Source organism: Rutilus rutilus (genome assembly GCF_951802725.1).
Source record: "Rutilus rutilus genome assembly, chromosome: 2".
Lineage (NCBI taxonomy): Eukaryota > Metazoa > Chordata > Actinopteri > Cypriniformes > Leuciscidae > Rutilus > Rutilus rutilus.
The window spans coordinates 5,863,574-5,876,172 of NC_140210.1; the positions used below are offsets into that span (position 1 = coordinate 5,863,574).

Sequence of the window (12,599 nt, forward strand, 5' to 3'; positions counted from 1 at the left end):
ACTTTGAGATCAGATCAGACATTTGTGGAACCTCGCCCGTTTCCTTGTTTTTGGATCCCAGAAAAATGTAACAAAAATGAATCAAGGAGGAAGGTGATAGAAAGAGAATATTACCCTTAAAACATTGCACGAAAAAAAAAAAAAAAAAAACCACTTTAGGATTGATTCATAGAATAAAACCCACAAAAAGTTAATGGAGTGTTGTAGGATGACAAGGTTACTGCAAAGGCAATAAAATGCAATAAAAATCTAAAAGAAAAACATTCTTCAACCACAAAATACGTAAACTGATGGTAAATTTCTTCTCACCCGAGTTAGCATAAGGCACCCGATATATAAACATCTGGAAAAATCATAAAGCAATCTGACATTTTAGCATAATTATCAATGACGAAAGGTACAACTAGGGTGGCCATACTAACCACAGCGGACCATCATATACACATCTGTGTGGTGTCATGAATTAAATACATGCAAAACGTACATATACAGTATACAACCCTAAATGCTTTGTAAAGCTGTACAATTCAAACTTAACTGACTCTTTCGATGTCCAGAACTGAGCAATACACACATCCCATCCTGCTAATTAAGAGGAAAAATGGCTGACATCCAAGAAGAAACAAACAAACAAAAAAATCACAAAGTTTACTTAATCAATCAGTAATCGATGGCTATGAATACGTCTAAGAAAATGAATTAGATTGTTCCTTCAGTGTCCCCTTAAATGGACAAAATGACCTACTTTACACAACCACTTGCCTTTTCAACACAAACCGGCTTCGTCCTCCTCTAGACAGCTCCGATTGGGTTTTTCTGCCGGGGATCTTGGTATTGTTCGTCTCCATATGGCCCGTAGCGATCAGGACTGGCCGTCCGATAGTTCCCCTGGTTTAGCGTTTCATATCGCGGTGGTCCTCTGGCACCTGGGTTGGACGAGGGCGGGATATCGTGCCTCATGGGACCCCTCTGTTGCGCTGGAGAGGAAGGGTAGTCACCGCCCGTGGCCTCCATGGGTCTGGGTACGGGCAACCGGGGAGAGCGTGAAGGATAGTTGTCTCGATGGGTCTCGTAGATGGGGTTCGGGTTATGGACGGGGTCTCTCTGGCTGGACCAGTTCTGGTTCGAATAGTCCTCCACGGGCATCCTCCTGGAAAACCGAATCCATAGTTAATGAAGGAACTAGTAAGGATACGATTTTTAGAGGAATAGTTGGTCATTTTTCACTATCGTTATTTACCCACCATAATGTTGTTTCATCTTTGTTGTTATTTTTTTCTATGTAATACAAAACAATCCATTCTGACAAATTCCCTAAATGTTATTTCAGGACATTTGAAGTCTTTGCGCTAACTTAAAGGTATAGCGGAGGATTTTCCCGAATTTTAGAAAAGAACCGCCCTCTCCACTTTTTGAAAAAATGCACATGCGCAACACTCTACCTGCTCCCGAGAGGGAACGCCTATTAAACGTGTGCACGAGAGAGCATGCACGAGCTAATCATAGCTTACATTAACTTTTACTAGCAGTGATTTTAAATGGATTTCTCCAATAGCATGCCAAACTTTACCTGTCGAGTAGAAACTCCGCGACTGAGGCATCAGTGGGAAGCCCAGCCTATGTTTTGAGCGCACGCCATCGTGTGAATCGTGTGCACGAGCACGTACGACGGCCTTACGTAAACATATCACCAGAATGATTGACACTTAGGAGGACCAATAGTCTTGATGATCCACCCGGAAAAGAGAAAATCCTCCGCTATACCTTTAATTATTTGACTCAAGTCAAAATCAAGTCTTTATTCAATCACATTCTCACCCCATTTTTTGCTGTGGAAAAGATTTCCAGATAATAATGACTTAAATTTTCATTTGTTCATCACAAATCTATCATATGACTTCAGAAGACTTGAAATATAGTCATAACGTGATTTATAGTCAAATATGACTTCTTATGGCGTTTTAATTATGTTGTTTTGCCTTTTCTGGAACTTGACGAATGTGGTTGGGGTTTTAAAATTCTCAGTATTTGTTCCATGGCATAAATAAAAAAGCTTACGAGTTTGTAAAAACAGGAGGGCAACTCTCCAACTTCATCTTGCATTAAAAACTTAGGTGTTTTCTGGGATCAGAACTTCAAATTTGAAAAACAAATTAAAGCGGTGATTAGTTCTTGTTTTTTCCAGCTACGTCTTCTCTCTAAGATCAGATCCTCTCTTTCTGAGAAAACCTTAGAGATTGCTGTCCATGCGCTCATTACATCGCGGTTGGATTATTGCAACTCCCTCTACTATGGCATACCCAAACACTCTATTGCTCGTCTCCAATTAGTACAGAATGCTGCTGCAAAGTTCCTCAAAAGAAAATGCAAATTTGATCATGTTTCACCTATTTTAGGTTTTAGAATTGAATTTAAAATTCTTCTCTTTGTTTTTAAATCCGTAAATAATCTGGCACCGAGCTATTTGTCCGAGCTTCTCTGTCCACACGAAACCTGAGGTCTGGTGATCAGAAACTTTTGTCTGTCCCCAGATCACGGTTAAAGAATAGAGGAGACAGAGCCTGTGGAACAGCCTTCCATTTTACATCAGAGCGGCTCAATCTCTAACTGTTTTTAAATCCTCTCTTAAAACCTACTTTTTCTCTTTAGCTTTTAATTCATTGTGAGCTTTTGTCATGAATGTGTGGTTATGTCCTTGTTTTGTATCTTGTGTATTGTTCAGCACTTTGGTCAGCCCTGTTTGCTGTTTTTAAATGTGCTATATAAAAAAATACAAACTTGAAACTTGAAACTTGAGGGCGAGTAAATAACGGCAATTTTCATGGTCTAACTGGCGAACCAACACAACCATGGTTCTTCTGAAGCTGGTTTATCAAAGTTTTGCAGGTTAAGCTAGTTAAGAAGCCTTGCAAGGAAACCAACACACCATTATTCCACGCTAGTGAACGCAACAGGATCTTACTGTTCGGCCAAAGATATATTATTCTGTCTTTTTTACAGGTTGGGTTCGCGCTTCATCGGGGAACGCTGACAGCTTTGTTCTGGTACAAAATCAAGGAAGGTTAACTCCACAACTGGAACACTTAATGTGTGAACTTCCTGCAAATTAAACATTTACATTCACTCAAAGAGAGCTGATTTGCAAAAAAAAGGTTGTACTATTTATCATTTTTAGAGTAAATGTGTCTTGTGAATAATAAATGAAAAACAAAAGGGGTTTGTTGTATGCAGTCTGGGAAATTAAGCCAAAAAGGATAAAAGCGGCAGCTACAGCAGGACCAAAGAAATAAAAAGCACGAAGCAGGGGTCTTTACAAAACTACGTGAATAAATGGAGGGCATCTGGAGATAGAAGGGTAATGGATGCTATATGAAAGAGAAAAAAAAACTACATTATGCATTTGCATTCTTAATATTTTCAGGGTTACGGCCTACATTACATCCATCTACGATCCATCAAGCTCCACGTGGCCTCTAAAAAAAACCGAACACCGGGGAGCCGGCAACCTTTATGTCACAGCCTGCGCTGCAGAACACGTGTGTGAAGGTTTCATGCATGCAGCGGTTGATGTTTAATATAGTTCACTCGAAAGCGTGACTGTAGTCCGGTCACTATTTCACCTGCCAAAGTTAGTTACAAACACAAGTGTGAGGGTGTGTGTGTAGACTCTGCACTGTACTGTGGTGTGTGTGTGTGTGGTTATGATCCGTCGGCAGTGTGTAGTGTGTCTGTCAGCTCTGACCACCCAAGAACAACTGAAACAGAAATACTGCAGTCTTAACCCTAAACGCAGTGTGTGTGTGTGTGTTCGTTTAAACGCTGGAGACAGATAAAGGCCAAACATAGCCAGACTCAAGACTCCAGACTACCAAATGCAGTTTCATTTTGTTCTTTCGGAGCGACTATGTCGCCAGCACTCATAACACAAATGCTTCTATGAAGAGTAATTTTATGTTTACAGCAAACTAATAGGTAATAATTGTAGGTGGATTTAACAGGAATGACATTTGTGAGACCTCAGGGAATGCATCCTTAAATCTTTACAATTCACTTTATATATAGAGCTGTTTGCATGAAATATATATATATTATATATATATATTTTTTTTGCATAGACATAATTAGCCTATTTCTACCAACTGCCTCATACATATCACTTTTAACTTAAAGGATTAATTTATTGAATATAAATACCCAACTTAAACTAGAATATGAAACTTATACACATTTAAACAAATGATACAAACCTCACATACAATATACTACAATATAATATTTTAAAAACATTAGCATTAATGATTACATGAAAATCATATTTACGTTATATTTATCTTAAATACTGTAGAATGATATATACTTCCTACGATAAATCATTTAAACTAGAACATATGCTAAATATTATATATACCTCATATACACTATCATTTGACACATACTGCACCCCATGTACACTATAATAAATTAAAGTCCATTTAGTTATGACATATATAACCCACTAAAACATCTGCAATGTAACTGCATATATCATTAAGGCAATAATACATGATGTATACCCCATTTACACTAGAATATAAAAAATATGACCTATTTAATGTGCATTGCATGATATATACCTCAGAATATTTACCATGCCTCATTTTCACAAACATTTGAAACATAAGGCAATAATACATAATATATACCCAATTTACACTAGAATATTTCACAGGCATACACCTCAAACAAATATATGGTACAAAGCCCATTTAGTCAACCTAATATATAGCCTGTACACTAGAATATTTGATGTAGACTGAATTATATACCCCAATTAGTGTACAATAAATGATATATACCTCATATACACTGGAATATGTGTATACCCCATTTAGACTGGAATACATTACACATAGCTCATGCCCACTATACCGTGAGATAACTACAGTGGGCTTCGAGCCGAAGTTAGCGTGCTAGATTAGCCATAATGAGAAATGCCGTGGGTTATAGACTGTATGCTGGCAGCTGAGGATTAAAGCAGACTCACACACTGATGCTTCTCCGCTGGGACGGACACCAACTACACTACAGCCATACCCTACAACTGACCCTGTGATCCAGTGACCTAAAGTAAGCCCAGAGGCTTAGGGTCACAGCTGAGCGAGCAACGGGTGTGTGTGTGTGTGTGTGTGTGTGATGGCCAGATGTGTGCAAGTGTTCGTAATTATGTGTGTGAGAGGGAGTGTATGAATAAGCACATGTGTTTGAGATCGATGGACCAGCACGTGCATGTATGGGTAAGAGATGGACGTGCTGTTATGGTAAAGGTCATGTTTGTGTGTGTGTTATAGCACCACATGTGTTTATTTGACCAACTTTGAATTCACATTAATAATGCGATGGAGAACACAGGCCTGTTTGGGAGGTGAACATGTCTTCGAGCTTGCGTTTGTGTGTGAAAGTCACTACAGCCTGCGGTAGGTGGTGTGATTTAACATACACGAGCAAAAGTAATGACAAGTCCTGCAATCCATCTCTCTCACACTAGCACTAATCAACACTCAACGCTCGAAGAAACCTGCGTGCGAGTGAGCGAGCCGCCCGCGAACATATTTTCCGTCTTACGACGAGGGAGGAATCCGTTAGCATGAGCTCCCTGCACCTGCCCAAGACGTTCGGAAGGAAATTCTTCTCTTGGCTCCTAATTTGACCTCGACTCCTGTGTCTTCCCCCAGAGACAGACGTGCACACACAATGCCAAACAGCTGGTGGGTGAGGGCGAACAAAGGAGGGTGTGTTGAATTAGAAGTAACAGGATGAAATTATGACCAGTCAATGAGTGAGAAAGGATTAATGGACTGACTAAACAATAAACCACAACAAAAACAAGACCAGGAAATTACAGTTTGTACGTAGACGGACGGACGGATGGACTGACAGACAGACAGACAGACAGACAGACAGACAGACAGACAGACAGACAGACAGACAGATAGATAGATAGATAGATAGATAGATAGATAGATAGATAGATAGATAGATAGATAGATAGATAGATAGATAGATAGATAAGTAGATAGATAGATAGATAGATAGATAGATAGATAGACAGATAGAAATACATACAGACAGATGATAGATAGATAGATAGATAGATAGATAGATAGATAGATAGATAGATAGATAGATAGAAATACATACAGACAGATGATAGATAGATAAATAAAAATATCTGAATGAACAGATAGATAGATAGACAATCTGACAAAATAGACTGAGAGACAATCCATCTTACTGAACAGACAGACAGACAGACAGACAGATAGAACAAATTAAATACATACAGACAGATGATAGATAGATAGATAAATATCTGAATGAACAGATAGATAGATAGACACAGACAATCTGACAAAATAGACTGACAGACAATCCATCTTACTGAATAGACAGATATATAGACGGATAGATAATTTGTCTGACTGAATAGACAGACATATAAACAGACACAGACAGACAGACAGATACTGTGTCTATCTACCGGTCTGCCAGACTATATAAATCTATAGCCAATTATGTTTGTAGAATTGGTTAGATATATTTCATCTATGGCACTAGTTCCAGACATTAAGGCCGTAGGGAAAACAGAGGCAGAAAACAAAATAAGAGTTTCATTTCCAAACACTGATTTCATTACGGCTCCTGTGTTTCAAGGCAAACAATGTTAAAGCAGAACGCAGTCACCGCGCTTTATTTACTTGGAAGCAAAGCGGCAGCCGCAGCCAAAAACGCAATATAAAGCGGAGTGAGATGTCATGAGAGAATGAAAAGCAGTAACAGTGGTTTCTGTTGCCAAGATGAATGAACAAAGAAAAGCACACTCCTTCCTGATAATCTGAATCAAAACATCCTTTTCACAGAGGCAGAACCTCGCCATCTTAAATAAACCAATACTTCTTAATCACAGTTTCACTGCATGCTCTCCAGCAGAGCTGAATGTTTTCAGGAGTGCTGCTTTTATTGGCGGTCGCACAACTGGTGGCTTTCTTGACGGCTCTGTTGTCTGTTCCAGCTACATGGAGCCTTTCCTTTAATTTTAATGATTTGGTTTCAGGGAAACTATTGTTTCAAATGAGCTAATTTGAAACACATGCTGAGACGGAAAGATCCAAACTGTACTCGGTGGAGTCCGTTCTCAACCTCTGTTTGCAGACAACCGTGGCGTTGTGTAACCTCCTGCCTCTGGCTGATCTTTATCCAATCAAATGCAGGCTTAAGACTCAGACCGATTAGCCGGCGAGTCTGCTGGGATAGATAGAGCTCTTCACCCTAATCCACCTCCCGCTGAGGTTAAACGCTAACGGAAATGATTCTTTTGTATGCAAATGAAATGACCTAAGACACAAAGCATTCCTTAAGTTTATTACCAGTTTCTCACACGGTGACGAGGGTTATGCTAGAGCAGACTAACCTGTTGGTAGCAAAACATGGATGCGTTTATATAGTTCAGGAAAATATATTCTTTTATATTAAATGAAATGCTATACAGAGTAAACAACACAGCACAACTTAGGGCGTGTTCACACTTGGCATGTTTGTTTCGATTAAAATGAACTCTAGTGCGATTGCTCTGTTAGTGCGGCTCATTTTAATAAGTGTGAACGGTGGCATCCGAACCCTGGTGCCACCAAACAAGTGGACCGAGACGCTGAAAAGATGGGTCTCGATCCACTTCCAAACGAACTCTGGTGCGGATCAAATGAAATATGAACGCAACACGGACCAAAGACATGTAAACAAACCAAAAACAGGACATGATGTCACAAGATGTGACTCTGAAAAGAACAGAATGCTTTTTTTCTCGTCATAGTCGTGATTTTTCCCATCACAGTTCAGTTCAGGCATCAGAACCGCATCTCCTCGCTGCAGATCTTTGTTTGTGTGTGTGACGGAAGGATTCCTGCCGCTGTTTTGACTCCTTTACACATTTTATAAGCTCTTCACGAGTTCTCATCTGGTCAAAATACCATCATATGTAGCTTCGCACATACAACAAGAGCATTTAGCCCAGAACACTGCATCGTTTCAGGTGTTCGGTAAGTTCCGTCACCAGATATACGCAATAAAAGCCGACCAATCAGGTTGTGAACATATCCCTATGCCTTAAGGTTCAGTATATTTAGGTTTGGTGTTAAAATGCCAATGTCAACGCTAAGCGGACCAGGACTTTTTGGTAAAAGAGGTAAAAGAGGTTTACTTATGATTCACATGTAATGAATCATATAGAGTTATGTTAAATTACATTATAGAGAGAATAATACCTGTACACTTTTTGAAACAAACTATGATTACTAGTTATTACGTAAGAGTATTACATAAAATACATTTAAAAGGAAACATTTTAAACAAAAATGTAACATAACAAAACATTAGGGGTGGAACGGTACATGTATTCGTATTGAACCGAAACGGTACGGGCGTCACGGTTCGGTGCATAAATTTACACGGAGAATGTATAAAAATAAATAAAACTTGCGTGCAAATTAATTAATGTACAGTAATGCTGAACTACTGCAATGCTGGAATATGTTGTGTATTCTTGTGTGAGAATAGATGTGAAAAAGATGTGATGTGTGTGTGTGAGAGAGAGAGAGAGAGAGGGGGGGGCAATCGAAAAGTCGCAAAGTGTTTACTTATATTTGTGTACGTGTGTGTGAGGCGCGGGCGCGATCGAACAGTGGAAACACAAAAACATACTCCGTCATTTTGTTTATACAGGACATCATTCAAACTGCAAAGTGTTTAAGTTACTGTTAATTAAAATTTTAAGGAAAACAAATATATTAATCTGAAATTTAGCCAATTAATTTTCAATTCATTCAGGTACAATTACCAAACATATCTCAAGGTCTTTTTGTCTTTTTATTAATTTAATTAATAAACTAATTATATAAAACTATTGTCAGTGCACTACAAATAAACTGGTTCTATTTACTTTATTAAGCCTATTAAGGCTTAAGTAATTTATTTTCATTTGCTGGTACAGCCTGAGACATGCACAAGCCTTCTGCATTTTTGTTTTGCTTTTCCCTCCATTGTACCGAACTCGTACCGAACCGTGATGTCTGAACCGAGGTATGAACCGAACCGTGACTTCTGTGTACCGTTCCACCCCTACAAAACATAAAACGGAGTGGAAATTTCACAATGTTGCCGGCTTACTGCTGACCAGCGCCATGAGCAATAGTGACGGCTCACGGTTAGTTTCATTTGGGATTCAAACCAGCAACCTTCTGCTTACCAGCTCTGAGCTTTAACCACTACACCACATCACCCAGCCTCAGGCCTGCAGCAAACTGAGTGATTGTGTGTGACTGCTGCATTATGGCTCCTACAGAGGAACACAGTATAAAATTGCTCTCTGTGACAAGAGTGATGTGACATACTGTTTGAAGTGATCGGTTTCAGCCTTAAGGAACTTTTGGAAAAGACAGAAACAAGCACTTTTGCTTCTACTGAGTCACACATATACACACACTGGGAGAGCGAGAGAGAGAGAGAGAGAGCGCGCACTGGGAAATATATGCTAATGTAACGGAGCGCAGTCATTTGAAAGGAAATGGGCCTGAATGAGCACCCCGAGGGAACCACAGCACAAAGTTCAGCCCTGAAAAATGTATTTCATTTCATTTAAATAGTCCGCTCTTATGAATACAGCGGGGCTTCGGGGAGAGCTGGGAGCCGCAGGAGGGCTGAGGTGGGAGTTTATTTTGGGGGAAAATATCAAAACAAGATGTGGAGCCTAAGAAAAATCAAAACAAATGATTCTATAAGTAAGGAAAACTTTGTCCAACTTGCTCTGATGTCTCATTTGTAGGTGTTTTACAGGTCTAAGTTCTAGAAAATATGCTCTGATGTGGCTTTGGGTGGATTTCAAAATGACTAAAGGGTTCAAATTTACGTAAATTGCACGGTTTAACTACAGATTATGGTAGTACCATAGTATAGTGCTAACATATACCAATTTACTCAACGATTGTCATATTTATTTGCCAAAGTTTTTACTAGCATCCATACTAAGATACTTCAAAGCATTGCATTATTTAACTAAATAAATGTGGTACATGTCCAAAAAAACTAAAACAAAAAACATGGTAATTCATGGTACTTCTTGTTTTTATAAAAACAGGTTTATGTGCAGAAGATCTCAAAATGCAGTTTTAACTAACTTGCGTGAGAAAACTAAATGAAGAAAACAGTTGATGCTAATGCCTGTTTCTGTGGATTAGCAGCATCATCAAGAATATGCGACATATTTCTTTTTGCATTCGGATTTGATTTCAGACACATTTTGGAAAGAAATTTACGAAGATAGAAGGATTGTGTACTTAAGTAATTTTTTTGGGCCTTAAAAGGATAGTTCTGTTATCATTTACTCACCCTCATGTTGTTAAAAAACTGTGTGGTTGCGTCTCAATCAGCTCTCTAGGTCGTGAATCAGTATATCGTGTTCCCAAATTCGGGCACTGGTAAACATTAAGGGCTCTGAGACTCACTACACATTGGGGCACTGATAACTATTTACGGCGACATTACACCGTCCTCATTGTACAACATCAGTACATTTATAGCTGTAAACTAACTATAAATGTTACCTAGATTATGTTCACTACCTGTCTAGCGATGTGTGTTTATGCTGGAATATAATTAAATAACAGTTTGATTTTTCAAAATCATTATATGTTGTATGATTTATGTTTTGGTTTTCAGAATTTCCATTAAGAGAACAGAGTGAGCAGCGATACTCCCTGGTTTCACGGTGCATTGTGGGACTTTTTAGGGAGCGAAGGATTCCGCACACTGCAAAGATTTAGCGACTGAAACAGGCCTTACAACTGTCCGACTTCCTAACCAGTGCCCTGACTACTGAACTAGGGAGCTGATTGAGACACAACCTTTGACTTTCTTTCTTCTGTGTAACATATTTTGAAGAATGTTGGGGTCCAAACAACCTTAGACCCCACTGACTTTTTTGCTGTATGAACAAAAAACGTTTTTCCTGTATGAACAAAATACTTTTTTCAAAATACTGGAAGATGACAGAATCTTCGTTTATGGGTTAAAAACAAAGTGAAAATTGATAAAATGCTGTTTTATTGTTTGTAAACTACAAGAAACCAAGAATTCTCCATGTTTTTAGTGAACATTTCCACGAATTTTGCCACATCAGTCATGTCAGATCGCTTTAAAAAGATCTAGATTATAATCAGAGTTAAGTTTGATCTTAATATGACTTTTACTGGCCTTTAGAATCACACAAAACCATTTTGCTTACACTATGACCTACTCATAATCAGACGCCACGTCATATCTGCGTATGTTTCAGGAGAAAAATGATTGAAGCACTTAAGATCCCGGGATGTGAGCCAGGATAGCATTCCCAGCTTCCTGTCTGGATCCCGGTCCTTTGGGAGCAGATCAGGTGAATATTCCGGGATGAGGAAAGCTCTCGGAAGGCAAACACTCAAGATTTAATTAGGGAGCTGAAAGAGGATTAGACTGAGTGTGTGTGTGTGTGTGTGTGTGTGTGTGTGTGTGTGTGTAGGAAGGGAAGTCCCTCCACCTTCCTCCGTCTTGTTTTGTTGACTCTACGGATCCAACGGTGCCACATATGTCCAGCATATGGTACAAGAACACACAAACCTGGGTATAAGTGAAAATGCACACGCAAACACAGGCTTACCTGGGCACGGAGGCATACGGTCGATCCACGTCGTTGTATCTCGGAGCCATTCGTGGATCAGGCCCTCTGATCTGCGAAGCACAGGAAAATCAAATAAGACAATCAGATCACAATCACAATCAGCTAATATGACATTTAGATGGGGTTTTAAAGGTGAAGAGCGTAATTTCTGTACACAAGCATTACCCAACGGAAATATAAAGATGTGTAATCACAAAAAAAAAGCATGGATAACTGAAAATTAAGTGCATTATAAAAATAAAAAAACATGTTTTTTTAAATATGCAGGATTCATGAATTATATAACTACCCTGTGTAATGCTATAATTACCATCAGCATGAGCTGTTAACCTGATAAGTTAGCACAACCCTCAAAGTGCAGAGAGAGAAAAGAAAAACCCGAACAGACAATGACAAACATGTTACTTAATTATCAATGAATTTTTTTTTTGTCTCTGTAAACAGAAGAACATTGGATGCATTATTTTCCCATTACGTCTCTTATGGTTTTGTTATGATTACATTGAAAAAATATAGCTGCAAGCAGCAATTATCGGAGCCAAGCGCAAGAAGACGATAAGACATGCCAACATGGCCGGGAGTGTCAGACCAACTGCAGCAAGGAGCAATTAAAGACACTTTAAGGTGATTTAAGGCAAAATAGCCAACTAAAAACAGTAACTAAAAATATGATTTAATGGATTATCACTTTCGACCAATAGGTGGCGCAGTTATGAAATTGATGTGATGTGGTCAGAGTGAAGTGACAATGACACATACAAAGGTTGGTGCAATCGAATCGGCTTGAGCCACGTAATCAGAGGAAACAAGATTTTTGTTTCTAGCCTTTACGGTTCAAAAGTTATTAGCATAAACATGA

At 38.9% G+C, this 12,599-nt stretch overlaps 1 protein-coding gene across 2 annotated transcripts in view; it reads right to left on the reverse strand.

Moving 5' to 3' along the window:
- Positions 1 to 666: 666 nt before the first annotated feature.
- pard3ba (par-3 family cell polarity regulator beta a) overlaps positions 667 to 12,599 on the reverse strand; it is a 174,004-nt gene continuing 162,071 nt past the window's right edge. For both annotated transcript variants that reach the window (XM_084403120.1, XM_084403119.1), the window contains 2 exons: positions 11,720 to 11,790; positions 667 to 1,150 (listed from right to left, as the gene is read on the reverse strand). In XM_084403120.1, coding sequence (XP_084259246.1) covers positions 793 to 1,150; positions 11,720 to 11,790 — 429 coding nt within the window. In that variant the 3' untranslated portion in view covers positions 667 to 792. The remainder of the gene's footprint in view (positions 1,151 to 11,719; positions 11,791 to 12,599) is intronic.